The sequence below is a fragment of the Sus scrofa genome, chromosome 8, assembly GCF_054392235.1.
Source record: "Sus scrofa isolate SSC_HxYL_T2T_F1_AM1 chromosome 8, Sscrofa_HxYL_maternal_Yorkshire_Landrace_v2.0, whole genome shotgun sequence".
Classification (NCBI taxonomy): Eukaryota; Metazoa; Chordata; class Mammalia; order Artiodactyla; family Suidae; genus Sus; species Sus scrofa.
Window position 1 is genome coordinate 17,809,545 of NC_139390.1, and position 16,736 is coordinate 17,826,280.

The 16,736-nt window shown below is 39.7% G+C and overlaps 1 protein-coding gene across 16 annotated transcripts in view; it reads right to left on the minus strand.

The window, feature by feature from the left end:
• The window catches only part of PPARGC1A (PPARG coactivator 1 alpha), a 686,355-nt gene that overhangs the window by 38,310 nt on the left and 631,309 nt on the right, over nucleotides 1-16,736 (minus strand). For 15 of the 16 annotated variants that reach the window (XM_084970901.1, XM_084970902.1, XM_084970903.1 and 12 more), the window contains 3 exon segments: nucleotides 7,418-7,612; nucleotides 4,709-4,831; nucleotides 3,609-3,813 (listed from right to left, as the gene is read on the minus strand). In XM_084970901.1, the coding sequence (XP_084827027.1) occupies nucleotides 3,609-3,813; nucleotides 4,709-4,831; nucleotides 7,418-7,612 (523 nt within the window). 16 annotated transcript variants of the gene reach the window in all.

The following is a 16,736-nucleotide window of genomic DNA, read 5'->3' on the forward strand; positions in this document are numbered from 1 at the left end:
TTATTTCTTACGAGGCCAGAGCTCACTCAATAACCATTCCAATCACTGAAAATTAATTGCGATACGATAGCAAATTGTGGACACTGAACCAGAGAGTTTAAGAGGGTTTCAGATCCCCAAATCTAATAGACAACTAAAGTAAAGATACTATGTTTATAGACTGAGAAATCTATAGACTTGCAAAGAGAGCTCATCTACGTCCTTTTATGCTTCTTAAATCTTACCTCCTACAGGAGGCATTTCCCAATTATGAAGGGTGGAGTAAGAATCTTCTTCTCACTCCAAAATTTCAATTGCTTCTCCTTGGCAGTCTTGTATTTTGAACAGAAGGAGGGGAAAACATGATGAGAAACATACCTGAGATAGGCATCCACATGTTATGTGTGTGTCTGTGTGTGTGTGTGTGTATGTATAGAGAGAGAGATAGCCATAGCTATATTTACATGTATGTAGTTTTTTCAATTTTTACTCATTAACTATTTTCAAAAAGTCAAGAGGCAGATTATTTATGTAATGAAAATCATAGACTTGAAACCAAAAAGGTCTTTATTAACTTTCTTATTTTATGGATGAAAAACATGAGACCTAAGATGCTAAATCATATTTCCCAGGGCCATAAAACTAGTTACTGGCAGAGCTGGGCCCAGAATATGTTTTCTTTCTCCTATTAGTAAAAGGAATTGTATTCAGTAGATGTTAAAGTAAATTAATCAACCTCAGTAATTAAGGTCCTCTGAAATGTGAAAATATTATTTATGTCCAAATTAGGTTGAAATTAGGTATTTTACTCAGATAAATAGTATTTACATATTTAATTTGTAGATTTAGATTTCATTTTTAAACAATTGAATGGTTTATCATGTATCCAAAGTGCATCCAGAAATATGAAGCTCCCGCTGTCTAATACAAATTAGGCATATTGATTGATTGGCTTTTTCATATATACAGATAATGAACTTGTTTGACATAATTTTTTGAGTTTGTCTGATATAATGAGCCTTTTCAAAAAAGAACACACTTATGATGAAACTCTACCAACTTTTACCATGTTAACTAATAATTACAATAACACAAACAGATTCTACAGAAAATATCACCATATAGGAACTATGAGCTCTGTCACACAATAATGTACATTGAAAATCAGTCACTGAAATTCCAGTTTTCAAGATGTAGGCTAGGCTATTTGAAACACTCAAATTGAAGACCCCCAAAATTCTGACAGTTGGGTAGAAGGCAGGCCTATGGCAATGGAAGGAGAGGGACAAGCAGTGATCATATTTCATGGGACAAAAATGCTAACAGGAAATGAGGGCCACAGGAAGGGTATAGCTTCAAAGCATATACAGAATCTAATCCCAGAATAAACCCATGCTCACAAAAACTACCACCAGAGAAGCACTGATTTGGTTGACTGGAAGTTTAATCCACTCTGTGCCAATGACTGGTAGAACAGAGACTCTAAGAACCTTGAAGACAGGAATGCATCTTTTTCATAAAGTCATGGTATCTGAGATGAATGTATGCATTAGCAAATGAATGAATAAATGGGACACCCACAATCACCGAAGTCCAGACTACTGTGCTAGGGAAGTGAAAATAACTTGACCCCACAATGTTATACAGAGCACAGATAAAGTTCAGTGTGAAAAAATGACAACACATTAAGTAAGGTAACTTCAGTAAACCCCCTTAGTTATCATCTGTAATTGTTCATACATTTTCTAGATTAAAATTGTGAATAATAATTTAATCCTTGAAACTCATTTTTTCCTGTTGCTTATTAAGTCAGCCACATTTACACGTTTGTTTTCTTTTAGACCGTTAAGTAACTATGGGATTATTATATATATATATATATATATATATATATATATATATATATATATATATTTTTTTTTTTTGCCAAGTCTTTCTTCTGCCCTAGGATAAGCTTTTGATACCTCTTCACAAACATACACCTTAAAAAAATCTCCATATAGCAGGTCTCATCTAAAGAATATGTCTTTCACAGCCAACTGAATTCCTCGCTGCCATGGTTTGTAATAGATTACAGTAATATTTAATGATATGTGCATTGAGAGATTGAAAAAAAACCCTCAAAATCCGAAAAGGCCAACTAAAATTAAAAACAACAATGATAACATCAACAATCCCACAAAAACCTGCTAGGCTAGGTTCACTGACCACAGAGGTTCAGGAAGTTTGAGGAATTCAAATTCAGCTGGCGAAAATGAACTGTGATTAAAACTTGGTAGAGAGCAGCCCAGCGGATCCTTCAGCTCATCCCCAGGAATCTTGTGGCCGGCTCTGCGCTGAGAAAACTGTTTCAGCGCATGCGTAAGAGAGGCCAATCAGGGCGAAGCAAACCAAGAGTCTATGACCCACTTGAGTAAATATATTTCCATGAACCGATATAAAGGGATGGGCAGTGATTTCGAGATATCCACCAGGGAAAACCTAATTTAGAGCCAATTAAAAATAGTAAAAGCCTAAGAAAATCCCGGGCTTATGATGAGGTAGGGATGAGAGAGGGAAATTCAAAACACTGGGAAAGAAAAGACGTATTAAAAACAGCAGCGACAGCATACCTGTATGAAATAATCATGGTTCAAAACAGGGATCAAGGGCTACCACTCTGCAGCTGGAAGGGGAATTGGGGAAACAAAAGGAAAAAAAAAGAGGTGGATGTTTATAACTGCTATTTTAGAATGTGCCTACTTCCACTACAAAGTTAAAGGTACAGATAACGTGGAAGTTAAATATGTTAAAGCAACAGCAACTTTCAACGAGCTCTCTTTGGGCCTCTACAACTAGAATATTTTGAGGGAAGATGCCAAAAATAAAGAAAATTTTATCTTTGCCAAGAGAGGTTTTCCCCAAATCACCCTGATCTGCCTCAGAAATATCAGCCTTCTAGTAACGCATGGGGACAATAAAAATCAACCCAGATGTTTAGTGTAATATAAGCAATATCTTTTTTTTTTTTAAATAGAAAGCAATTTTTAAAGTATCCAGGAATTTCCAAATCCTAATTTACAAAATAAAAGTTCTGAGTATACCACGTAGTCTAAAAAAAGAAGAATGCGCACAACTGGCAGCGAGCAAGTAAATACTATTTACTATTTCTTAAGGGATCTAGAGCAAATCAACAGTGCCTCGTTTTGGGGTTTTTTGGTTTTTTTTTTTTTTTTCCCATTAATGGAAGGGGAAAAAAATAAAAGCTCTTTAATGAATTGGCTAGCCCAGCTTGCTCAGAACTTCAATTATCTCGGCAATTCAGAGATTCATTTAAACCTCATCTGATGTTGCAATACCCTATGCTACCCCCCCCCCCAAAGTTAACATTTCAGGTACCCTTTTGGTGATTGTGAATTAGGCTGCATATCAGCTGAATAAGATATGTTCAACCTGTGTCCAAGGAAAGTTGTTTTGTTTTCCCCCCCAGCTTATCACCAAGCGCTGGTTTTGCTTACAGGAGAGTCACGGATGGAACGGAAAGCTGCAGTTCAGGGATCCTTCGCCTCGCGCCCCGCGCATGCTCGCTCTGCCCTCAGCGACCTCGCCCGCCCGACCGCCTGCAGTGTGTGCTTTGGTCCCCAGCCTACCTTGTAAATGTTGCGACTGCGATTGTGTGTGGGCCTTCTTTTTGGAGGTGCACTTGTCTCTGCTACTGTTTCGGGTCTCTGTGGGTTTGGTGTGAGGAGGGTCATCATTTGTGGTCAGATACTTGAGAAGCTCGGAGCATGGACGTCTTTGTGGCTTTTGCTGTTGACAAATGCTCTTCGCTTTATTGCTCCATGAATTCTCGGTCTTAAAAACAAGGCATAAAGAAAGCTAAAATTAGTGAACTGAACCTTATCAGAATGGATATAGGTTTTCTGAAGAGATGAGATTTTCAATGAAGTGTTCAGTCTAAGTGTACTAGATCTATGAGCTGTGAATAATTGTTTGCAGAACAAGGAAAGAAAATTACATTTAAAATTCCTAAATGACATTTATGCAGCTTTTTATTTCATTTCTCCTACATTTCAATGTTCCTACTCAGCAACATGTAACTAACAAGACCCTACAGCGCCTTTCCTGTGAATAAAAAAAAATAAATAAATAAGCCGGTTTAAACCTTAATTTGCCACTGATTGCCGGCGCCCAGTATTCACAATTCTCTTAAGTACCCCTTAACGCTCCGTTTTCACTCACAGTGAATGGCAAGACAAACATTGTTTAATACAGCCCGCTAACCGAATTATGTCATTGCCATCATTCCATCCAATTAATGGCAGAGATAGATCTTCTGTGGTGATTCTAGAGCAATCTTTCTCAGGTTAGACAGCTGGCAAAATGGCAATTCTGCATCTTAAAATCACTCATAGATGATACCAGCCTATCAGCAAATTTTATTGGAGCCCACACTGCTGCATGTATTAATAAAGTAGGCAAGAAGTAAAAGACAGTGGATGCTTTCATTTCAGTTGTCCAAAGACAAAGCATTGATGAAATCTTCCTAGTTTAAAATAGCTAGAGTACTGCTTTGGGCGTCCAATTTCATAATCTGTTTCACTGCTATGAAGCCACTGCAGGATCTCAGCTGAGTTAATACATAGAAACCTATTGTTTGTTTTAAGCTTTAAGGGGAAAACAAAAACAAAAACCAAACCCTTGCTACTTCTCCTGTATTAAAAAAATAATAATAACTTTACATCTGTACCTTAACAACTGCAGGGTTTGTTCTGATCCTGTGATTGTGGTTTGCATGGTTCTGGGTACTGAGACCACTGCATTCATTATAACTTAGCTGAGTGTTGGCTGGTGCCAGTAAGAGCTTCTTAAGCTAGAAACACATCAAGAAAGAGGGAAAGCAAGAAAAGTTACGCATCTTTTAAGCATTAGAATAAGTAATTGAAATTTTCACCTTAAAATTAATTATAATTACAAAGATGAATTCATTCCAATTATAGCCCACTTTAGCACACAATAATGCTAAAGGAAACTTACTTTTAAAAAGGTAAGAAAAAGTTTGGCCTTACACTACCAACTGTGAAAGTGTTACCTTTTCCTACATTTGAGACTCAGTAGCATCTACCATAATTTTTCTTCTAGACAAAATAAGGCCCAAGGATCTTCCTAAAAGGATTCCAAATACCTGTGAGGTGGGGAAAGCTGCTTTGCTAAAAGAAGAGTTGGGGGATGAGGGAGAGAGTTTGTACACTGTCCTCTCAATAACCCAAATGAATCAAGTGACAATCAATGAAAGATTCTGTGGTGCTCTGTTTTTGTTTGTTTGTTTTTGCTTTTTTAGGGCCGCACGTCCAGCATATGGAAGTTCCCAGGCTAGGGATCGAATCAGAGCTACAGCTGCCGGCCTACACCACAGCCACAGCAACACCAGATCCAAGCCATGTCTGCGACCTACACCACGGCTTGTGGCAATGCCGGATCCTTAACCCCCTGAGTGAGACCGGGGATTGAACACTCATCCTTATGATGACTAGTTGGTTCGTTACCACTGAGTCACAATGGGAATTCCCGATTCTGTGATGCTTTGAATGCTGTTTCACATTCAAGTATAAAACACTACTAATTCAATGTAAACTATTATATATAGAATGGGGGAAAAACAAGGTCCTACAGTATAGCACAGAGAACTATATTCGATATCCTGTAATAAACCATAATGGAAACAAATATGAATGTGTGTGTGTATATATAACTGAATCACTTTCATGTATAGCAGAAATTAATACAACATTGTCTAACAACTATACTTCAATAAAATAAGTGTTTTCAAAAAAAAAAAAAACACTACTGATCAAAGAATATTTGGGATAAAAGAGTGGTTATCACTAAAAAGCATTTCTAAATAGTAGAATCCTGGCCTGTAGATCAAGAGATGTGGGTTCTGGTTTAGACAAACCATTTCCTCTGTCTTGACCTTTGTCTCTTCATTTGACTTGCTGACCTTCTAGGATCTCCTGGCTCAGACACAAAGTATGACTCTGAGTCAACAAGACAACCCAGTTGAAAAAATTGTGCGGATTGGAGTTCCCGTCGTGGTGCAGTGGTTAACGAATCCGACTAGGAACCATGAGGTTGAGGGTTCGATCCCTGGCCTTGCTCAGTGGGTTAAGGATCCGGTGTTGCCTTGAGCTGTGGTGTAGGTCACAGATGCAGCTCAGATCCCGAGTTGCTGTGGCTCTGGCGTAGGCCAGCAGCTATGGCTCCAATTGGACGCCTAGCCTGGGAATCTCCATATGCCGCGGGAGGAGCCCAAGAAATGGCAAAAAGACAAAAAAAAAAAAAATTGTGTGGATAAAATCATTGGGTATCAATGTAAAGAAATCAGAGTACTAGAGAGCAAAGCCTATGACACTAACACATGGGAAAACTGAGGAATACATACGCTACAACAGCCTCTGAGATAGTCTCTAGCAAAGGAGTGTAAGTAGGATTTCCATAGGTTTATGTGGAGTATTTTTAACACTTAAAAACTTACAGACTAGAGAGAAACAACATCTAAATAGTGGGCCAAAGTGCATTATTAAAGTTTGCAGGATGGCATTCCATAATTCATATTATGCGTTCTTACATCAGATTTATGGCAGATGACAAATGGCTACCATACCTGGGAAGGTAAACTGTGTCTTAGAACTAATAAAATCCTAGTCAAGCACTGCATTGAAAAGAAAATTCACTCTTCATTGCCCACAAATCTACTCTTCATTGCCTACCATAAATTTAGGTAACTTAGGTTGCAAATGTGCTATTATTTTTCAATCTTCATAAGAGTTATGGATCCAAAGCCTTAAAATATTACATACTCTTTGATCTACCTTCTATTTCTAAAAGAATATGCATGAGAATAAAACTACAAACATGTCAATTACCATATAATTTACGATAATGAAAAAAACAGGAAAAAGACTAACTATCCAACCATAAGGGATTGTTTAATACATTAGTTCATCTCCAAACAATAAAATGCTCTGCAACCATTCAAAAGTATGCATGTATACGATTCACAAACATGTCCATGATATCTCTTAAAATAAGAGGAGATTTCAATCTCTTCGATATTAGAGGTTATTTGAAATGGCAGGTGAATTTTTTTGTCTATTCTTTGTAGTTGTCTACATTTTCTAAGTTTCTCACCGTGAACATACATAATACTAAGACATAACACCACACCAATAAAGAGCAAAAGGTAGTTTTAAAAAACTGCAGCGAGACCACACAAAGACGATATCATCAACATCTTTAAACACAGAATCACAGAATTTGCAATGCTGAGTGTGCTTGGGGATTATTTTGGCATCAGTCTACATGAAAAATCCAAACCTTATTGTTACTACATCATACCCATGCAGCGGGTAGCCAGAGGCAACTCCAATTCCTGTTAAACAGTAGGAAGGGTTCTTACTAGAGACGGCTCTTCTGCCTCCTGAGGCGGAGGGGTGCCGTCAGGCATGGAGGAAGGACTAGCCTCATTCTCAGTGGTCACATCTCCATCTGTCAGTGCATCAAATGAGGGCAATCCGTCTTCATCCACAGGGAGACTGTCCAGCGTCTCTGTGAGAACTGCTAGCAAGTTTGCCTCATTCTCTTCATCTATCTTCTGCAAAAACAGGAAAACAGAAGTCCTCATGAATGAGTTGACACTGGGCGGCGAAGAGCCGTATGAGTCCGCATGGACTGAATGTGTTTAACCAAATGGGCGGGTTCTATGTGAAATTGTCAATGTCCACCCCAGAACACAAAGGTCAGGTCTTCTTCAAGTTCCAAATTCACTTCTGGTCTGAACCACACAATTAATTAATACCTGTACCGTATCAAACTCTAGTGGTTCACCTGTCCAATTTAGCTATTTATTGCGTCAATATTAATACAGCTTATCATGATTCCATCCAGTTCAGAGTTGTTTTCCACATGTTGATGTCTTGTTTCTCTAAGCAAAAGAGAAGATTCAAGGACCCTCAGGGCTTGAGAGAATTTTAATCCTCATCTATGGCATCTTCAGCTATAGCGTTTCAATCTCCTGTACAGCATACCCCCGCCCCCCCAAATGTTTAGATAACCCTCTGCTTGAACACCACCCGAAACTGAACCCGTACTAAGAGAAACTAAACACGTTCCTGGTTTCAATTATAATCTCATCACTGAACGTTCCACAGTCATTTATTTCTCTCCCTGACGTCTCTCCCAACTTTAGTCATAAATCTGTAGCTGCCTACGGAACATTTCTACCTGATAACAGCTCCCTCATCTCAAAAACCAAATTCAGGAACTTTTATGAAAAGGGAAAAAGAAAAAAGAAAAAAACCCACAACCCTGCTATTTCTCTTGACTTTCTGCATTTGAGTATTGAGTAACAATTCTTCAGACCCTAAACTCTGGAACTACCGTGAGTGTTTTCCTGGTCAGTCACAGAGTAGAGTCTTACTCTATAACATCTCTTAAATTCATTCTTTTCTTGTGGCCGGGGTGGGGAGTACTTTCTAGGGCAACGGTCCTTCTAACAGGGGCTCTTGCAAACATTTTAATTTCCCACCCGCCACACTCAGCACCACCAACACCTCCTTGGAAAGCTAATTTTCAGTTAATTCATTCCACAAATATTTTTGAACACCTACTCTACGTCAGGGTCATGCTAGGTGTTGGAAAGACAAAGAAAACAAGACAAAACAGCCCCTCTGAGACCCTGCCAATGGAATAAAAGAACCTGTAAGCAATTCATTATAATAGAAAATATTGATTTATTTCAACACTCTGTAGGAAAAAAAAAAAATTCAAACTCTTCCAAACTGGGGATTATCCATCTTGTTTATAGGGCTAGGTGCTAGATTCTTAGGTACCTGGGTAACCAGTGCCAAGGCTGGGCTTACAGTATAGACAGTCATTGATTACTTACTAAATAATTCATCGATCTGCAAGTTTTGCCCAAACTGTGTAGATCCCTTTCTTTTCCTTCCTTTAGCACTTCACATCGTCCAATCTGACCTGCTTTGTAAGTCATTTCCTTAAGTTCTGTACGCTATGACATTAACAATATCAGCTAAATTATCCCACACAGATTCTATTACAAAATGCACCTAAGCTGCTGACATCTAATGAAGCCAGCAGTGCCCACACTTCCTTTCTCTCTACCACTGAACTCCAGTTAATTGACCTGACAAAATTACAAGAATCACAGAATAAGACAGCTAATCAGAAAATCAAATTGTATTACTAGACAAATTAGGCAGGCCTTTATCACGTATCCATTTTATTTTCACATAAAAATTGTTTTTCCTCATTATTGAAGAGTCTCCATCCAGGAGCAAAACGTCTTTCGCATTTGGATCCAAGAAGCCAAGAAGAGCCATGTGTACTCGTGGTAGATTTTATTCAGCTTTTTAAATATTTGATGCCATCTCCCTAATGCCCCTGGACTGGATTTTGTGAGTCAAGTCATTTGGGGCACACAGGGTGGGGTGAAAATTCTGAGTTTTTAGACTCTAGTGCAGGAGATAAATCCTAATCAGAAGGGGTGAAATCTTAACTGCAAAATGGCACTACTTCCTTCCATAAATTGACCAATTCTTTAAAATCCAAATTGCTCAATTCAACAACAAGAATATATGCATATTTTTAGGGCCAAACCCCTGGCATACAGAAGTAGACCCTCCCCCCGCCAGCAGGCTAGGGGTCAAATCAGAGCTGTAGCTACCAGGCTACACCACAGTCACAGCAATGCCAGATCCCAGTCACATCTGCAACCTACACCACAGCTCCCGGGCAATGCCAGATCTTTAACCCACTGAGCGAGGCCAGGGATAGAACCCTCATCCTCCGGGATATTAGCCAGGTTTGTCACCCCTGAGCCACAATGGGAATTCCAATAATAATATTTTATTGACTATACTCCTCACCCTCGACTCTTCTGGACACTGTCCATGTAACCGTAATAATAAAGATTCTGACATAATTTGCCCTTATTTCCTGTAGAAGATTGTAATCTGGTACCCAAAGATTCCAGTCTCTCCCTAAAGGGAGAGATTTTAATTTATTTTAATTATTTAATTAGTTTAATTCCCCTACACACCAAAAATCCACTTCAGGTTATTAAACTATTCTGAATAAAAATTATATCTAAATGAAATGTATATTGTCATCTTTATATATATATAAATAAATATATATGAATATAATATATAGATAAATAAAAATATATATTATTTATATATAAACATCCCCATATTACCAAGTAAAAGTAATCTTTGAAAATGTCTCAAGCACACACACGCATACACACACACACACAAATGCATGTACACACACAAGCATGTGCGCGCGAGCCCGCATGCTGCACACACGCACATTCAATTAACAGGATATTTTTCCCAGGTATCTCAGTTTTCAGAAAGGCTTATTTCATTGAAGCTCAAAAATAACTCAAGAAAATAGTTAAGAATGTTTACCAATAAATGAGTGATTTTGTTTACTCCGATTTAAATTTTGCATTTGGTTTCCCAGCAATACTACAAGCCACTATTTGCTTTCAATCACATAATACAATTGCGTCTTAGTTCTATCCCTCGTGTAAACAAACTACGGTAATTCCAATCAAGTCAAAATGACAAAGAACACTTAAATTAACTAGTTTTCTCCAAATTCTTTAATAAGGCTGGGTGAATGTACACCAAATACAATGGCAGAAATACTGGAGCTTGATAATGTCATAATTAATTTACAAGACCTGATTAATCCACCTACTATTTAAATTCTCCTCTGTACTGAAACCACAATGGGAGGGGAGGTAGAGTGAAAGACTGGTGTAGTGTGTGTGTGTGCTGAGGTATGTGGGGAGGCCAGGCTAGTCTTAAATCAGCATGGAACAGTGGGATTGTAATCGTGGTTTATTATAGTCAATGTCCATTAGAAATAATTAATAAACTTTTTATTTTTTTCTTTTTAGGGCCACACTAGCAGCATGTGGAAGTTCCCAGACTAAGGGTTGAATCAGCTACATCTGCCGCCGGCCTACGCCACAGCCACAGCCACAGCCAAGCCAGATCAGAGCCGTGTCTGTGACCTACACCACAGCTCACAGAAATGCCAGAACCTTAACTCACTGAGCAAGGCCATGGATTGAACCCGCATCTTCATGGATACTACTCAGGTTCGTTACCGCTGAGCCACAGTGGGAACTCCTAATAAACCTTTCTTATTATCATCCCTGTGTATGTGTGACTCAGAGAAGTGCTCTAAGACAATTGTTTTAATAAATCTGTTCTTGGATTAAAAAAGAAAAGAATGTCATAATTTCAAATTCTCTGTTTTCTTTAATCATAGAAGACTGGGAAAAAAGTTTCATGTTTACTGATGAGAAAAACTTTCTGGCTGCACTCGCAGCCTGCAGAATTCACTGAGCCAGGACTCAAACCTACGTGACAGGAGTGACAACGCTAGCTCCTAAATAAAGGTCCATGTGATTGTAGGCCACCAGGGAACTCCATGTTGAAACTTTCATGTTGAAGCCCAACAGAAATTCCTACATGTAAAGCTAAGTGGACACTGTCCCTCATTCTGGTAATTTCAGTTAATTTGGCATGAGTTTCAACAAACACCCCAGAGAAGGCAATGCACATGGCAAAACGAACCAAGTTAAACAATTAATGTCACTTTCCATTATTGCTTTGGTCCCAATTTACAGAGCAAATAAATCAAAGATGCTGTAGATAAAGCACACTGGCCTAGGAACACTTGTCTGTTCACAGGTGACACGGCTTGGAAAGACATTAGTCAGGAAAATGACATCACAAGATAACCTTTCAAAGACTCAGCTCCAATATTGCTTTCCAAGTGTTCAAAATGACTCTTTGTATAAAAATACTAGCTCCATCTAAGTTAGGAAAAGAAAAGCCGAGGGGTGAAAGAGAGCAGATCACCAGTTGGGTGGCCATCTACAACTACACCAAGAGCTCAGTCGCAGCTGCGGACAGAGAGGCAGAGGTAAATAACGGTAGGAAGCATGCAATAGGCATTTCCACGTTAAGCTCTGTGGCTGGCGATCAAGCAGCATTTCCCGAAGTGGGTTTCAACCTGGGCCTCTCCTTCCACAAAAGAAGTCTGCCGCTGTTCTTCCGACCTAAATAAAGGTCCATGTGATTGTAACACTTCCTCCATCTCTAAGGGCTCTCTAGGAATAAGGAAGGCACAGCAACAAAACCTCGCCCAAGGTGTAAAGAATTTCCAGTGACAGATGATACACATACATGTATATACGAACAACCCACCACCACTGAAAATGTGCAACAAATTCGAAGCAATGTCACGTCATTAACAAATGATAGGTCAGAATAGCCAATAAAACCCGAAGATTCATTACCACTCCTTGAGGCTGCTGGGTCCCTTTATGAACCGCACTAAGTGTGCTATAATTCAAAAGGCACAGCTGAAGGAAGGTAGATTCTGCCCTTTCACATGTCCCAAGTCACCTCGAGATGGAAATGTGGGATCCAGTGTATAATACAAAGGCCTGGCTCCTTTGTGAGCAGTTGGCCAAAGGATCTTCCAACCGGTTACACGTGGTGGGCCAGGCAAGGCATTCGATTCACCCAACTGCACACAGAGTGAATAAATCCACTAAATTAAGGAGATGGGGGACTCTGAGATGCTGACACCTGAAGGGAGAAACACAGAGTGAAAACTGCATGCGGCATCCCAGAGATTTTTAAATGCAGGCTATTATGGAAGGGCCATGCCCAGCTTAGGCTAGTCATTTTTCCCACATCTCGTAGAATTGCAATTACACTCTGCGTCCCCAGATTCTCACACTCGCTTGATCTCTGTTTGATAAAAATAGTTTAATAGCCATTTAATCACAGCTTCATTATGTGAGCTCTCTTAATGCGAATTAGGCCAGGAGAATTCTTGCTTCCTCATTATTCAAATCATCAATAAGAAGGAAACAGTGGGGTCTTCTTATGATTCATTAATCAGTTTCAGGACCTTAGGTGCTATTTACTCAGAGATCAGTCTGTGTGAGAGGTCGCTTAACCTCTCTGAGTTTCTACCTATTTTTTTTACTACGAAAATTGTGGATTATTAGCTGCTTCATTCCAACTACAGAATTTCTCCGCAACCACGAGTCATAGGGAAAAATAAAGTTGATAAAGTCCCAAGAATTTTTGAGAAAGGTGCAAAAAAAACATTTCCCGTGGACACACCCATCATCCTGATTATCCCTATTTGAATTTCATCCCTTGAGCAGGATCTACTGCTGACTTTTAGCACTGGGCCCAGTTTCCTCCCAAATACCCAGCATGCCATGGGTTTCCTTCTTGCCCCATCCTGCTGATTTGGAAGCAGCTAATGAAGACAAAATTAACTCCTCCTTTAAGTGAGGCCTAATTAAGAAGGGAAATCTGCTAGAGTAACATCTGGTAATGTATTCCGAAGCCAAATATAAATGACATTTTTGGATTATCCACTATTTTGGATTATTTGTTCCACTCGACCCCACCAGGAGTTGAAGCAAATAACTGAGTAAATGAATTTTATGATAGATTCAGGGATTCAGATGAGGAATACAATTGATCATAGCAGTCCCTTTCCCAAATTGAGGTACGTAAAGTGCTGGACCTCTGTTTCACGTACAAAAAGGCAAAACAAGTTTGGGTGTATCAGGTTCGGTTTGGATGTATAAAGTTTGATTCAAGATTCGCAAGAAGCTGAATTCCAAATAAAGAAAGAAAATTTTTTTTTCCAAACCGAAATTTAAAAAAATAGCAATTTCAATTAGACCCCTAAAAAAGAATTTGAGCGGTGGCAGGGGTTTTTAAAATATTTTAATGAGGTCACTAATTGCTGATTGCACATGTCTGCTCTGAGTGGTCTGAGTCTTTGCTGAAGAGGTTGTTAAATGTTTTGAATACCTGTTTCGAACAACTCTTTTTCCCTCTTCTCTTTCTCTCCTTGAATGCTCAACAATCCACTTTACATTTTCTTGCTTCTCTAACACTCCACATTGAGCAGAATCCCCACATGGCACTTCTTTTGGTAGCTAACTCCTATCCCATTCAATAGGAAGAGTCTCTAAAATCCTTCACTCACTTTTTGATTGGCCTATGGAATAAAGGACTTTAAAAATGGGATGCTCGGCATTCCCGTCATGGTGCAGAGGAAACGAATCTAACGAGGATCTATGAGGATGCAGGTTCGATCCGTGGGTTAAGGATCCGGCGTTGCCATGAGCTGTGGTGCAGGTCACAGACGAGACTCAGGTCTGGTGTTGCTGTGGCTGTGGTGTAGGCCGGCAGCTGCGGCTCTGATTCGACCCCTGGCCTGGGAACCTCCATATGCCAAGGTGCGGCCCTAAGAAGCAAAAAAGAAAAAAAAGCAAAAAAAAAAAAAAAAAAAAAAAAAACGTGGTCACTTAAAGGCAGAAAAAAATATGACTTAAGAAATCTCAAGCATATACATCCAACAGAAAGAAAAGTTGAAACAATAAAGTCCACCTTACATCACAACACACATTTCTTATTTAAAAAGACCTAAATACCTTGGCCTCTATTCATTTCTCTACAAATGTTCCAAGAGTTAGCTTATTCTTCTACTTTTACTGCTAGGAAAGGAACATTGAGCACGTCAAGTGCTGCTGTATTTGCCCTGTGAGATCCCAGAGTTGCTGGGTGTACTGATACAGTGGTTAGCAGAAAGGACACAAATTTTTATTTCACTATCTGGGCACCTCTCCATGGACACAGAGGCTCCCTGAAGTATCATGTATGTAAATGTGACTATACACACCACCCACCGCAACACACACAAGTTCGCATCCCTAGGACATCTTTTTATTTATTTATTTATTTTTATTTTTTATTTTTATTTTTTTGCTTTTTAGGGCTGCACATGCGGCTTATGGAAGTTCCCAGGGTAGGGCATCAGAACTGCAGCTGCCAGCCTACACCACAGCTGCAGCAACGCAGGATCCGAGCCGCTTCTGCGACTGTATACTACAGCTCACGGGATCCTTAACCCAACGAGCGAGGCTGGGGATCGAGCCCTCGTTCTCATGGGTACTAGTTATGTTCATTACCACTGAGCCACATCCGGAACTCCTCAAGGACATATTTAAAACAGAATCTATGTTAAGTGCATATGCTGATCTTTTGAGTGCACTTTACATATCCAATTGTCATTGACTCTAAGTGCATCATCAGTGCATGTATTCTTCCTTCCAGTTATCCACTCTAATGGAAGAAAGCAATGAACAGAATCTGAAGATGATTCCTGCAAAAATAAAATAAAATAAGGGTCTGGCCGAAAGAAATGCAAGCAAAACCAAAGAATTCCCTCCATAGAGTTACACCTGTGGGAGTCCATTTAATTTCGGTTAATCCTTACACTCCTATTTAAGCAGGCATAAAATGTAGGTTCACATCTGTACTCGGGCTCTATTCTAACTTAGTAGTTTATGCCACACACTCATGAGTTAATAAGTATGTCCCGAACATATGGAGTTCATTATTCTGAAGAGGTCACATGAGCCAAAAGTGTAAAGACAGAAGTTCAAGAGAAAGGCCTAAGAAAATCCTGGATGACGCACTTAAAATAAGCTATTTTGGGAGAGTGGGAGCTGAGGGAGGGAGATGTTTCATGTCTACTTCTTACAACATAAAGAGGAAGCAACTGGGTTGTACCGTCAAACGGGAGGCTCAACAGACCTGCAAAGAGCCACTAAAGCATCCCATTTGTCCTGAAGTTTAACCCCAGAGAGAACCTGGCAGAGTTTAAAAGAACACCAGACTGGAAGTCAGGAGAACTGACCCTAGTCCGATTTGTACCACGAGCTAGCTGTGTAGCTTCAAGGGAAACACTCCATTTGGGCTACACTGCACGTGCCAGAATGATTATATATAGGCTTCTAACTGGCTTCCTGTTTTCACCCTTGCCACCCTATCCCAATGGTCCATTTTCAGCACAGAAGACAGCGAGCCTGATAAAATCTAAGTCTTGCCCCAGTTGTGACCAAAACCTCCATGCTGTCCCACATCTCTAAGAGTAAGAGCCAAAGTTCTAGGTGTGACCTACTAGCCTGGGATCACCATATAAATGTATGCTACAAGCCAGAACACTCTGGAGTGAGAGTGGTACTATAAATAATCAACCACTAGGGGGTTAACCCAGACAACTGCAAGCTGAGATGCATGGCTGGTTGCTCTGTATTAGACCTACATTATCTGAGGCTCCCAACACCCCCATTTATCAGGAGGAATCCTTTTCAAGCACTCTGACCTCCTTACAAGACCACAAAAATGCCAGGCATTCCCCTACCTCAAGGCTATGCACCTGCCATCTCCCCTTACTAGAAGGCTCTTCGGCCAGATGGCCGCATGGCTTGCCCCCTTTATCCCCTCACTTTCTCAAATGTCACCATCTCAGTAAGACCCCTCCCAACGACTCCAGACACATTCCATCTACCTTCCTGGTTTATTTTCCCGCTTGGTATATATTTTACTGACGATTTTCCATAGTCTACCTAAAACTGAAGCCCTGCAAGGTCCACCTGATCACTATTAAGACATGCCACATAGAGTAGATCCTTAATAAAAATGAAGGATGATAACTAAAAAATCTCAACCAGTTCTAAGACTATAATGCGACTTTTCATCCTCCTTTTGTTGTTGCCATGGTGGTATCTTCTTTAATTCCTACCTCCTCTTAGTGCCAGTAGATGTGCCTTATTAATAATGTTT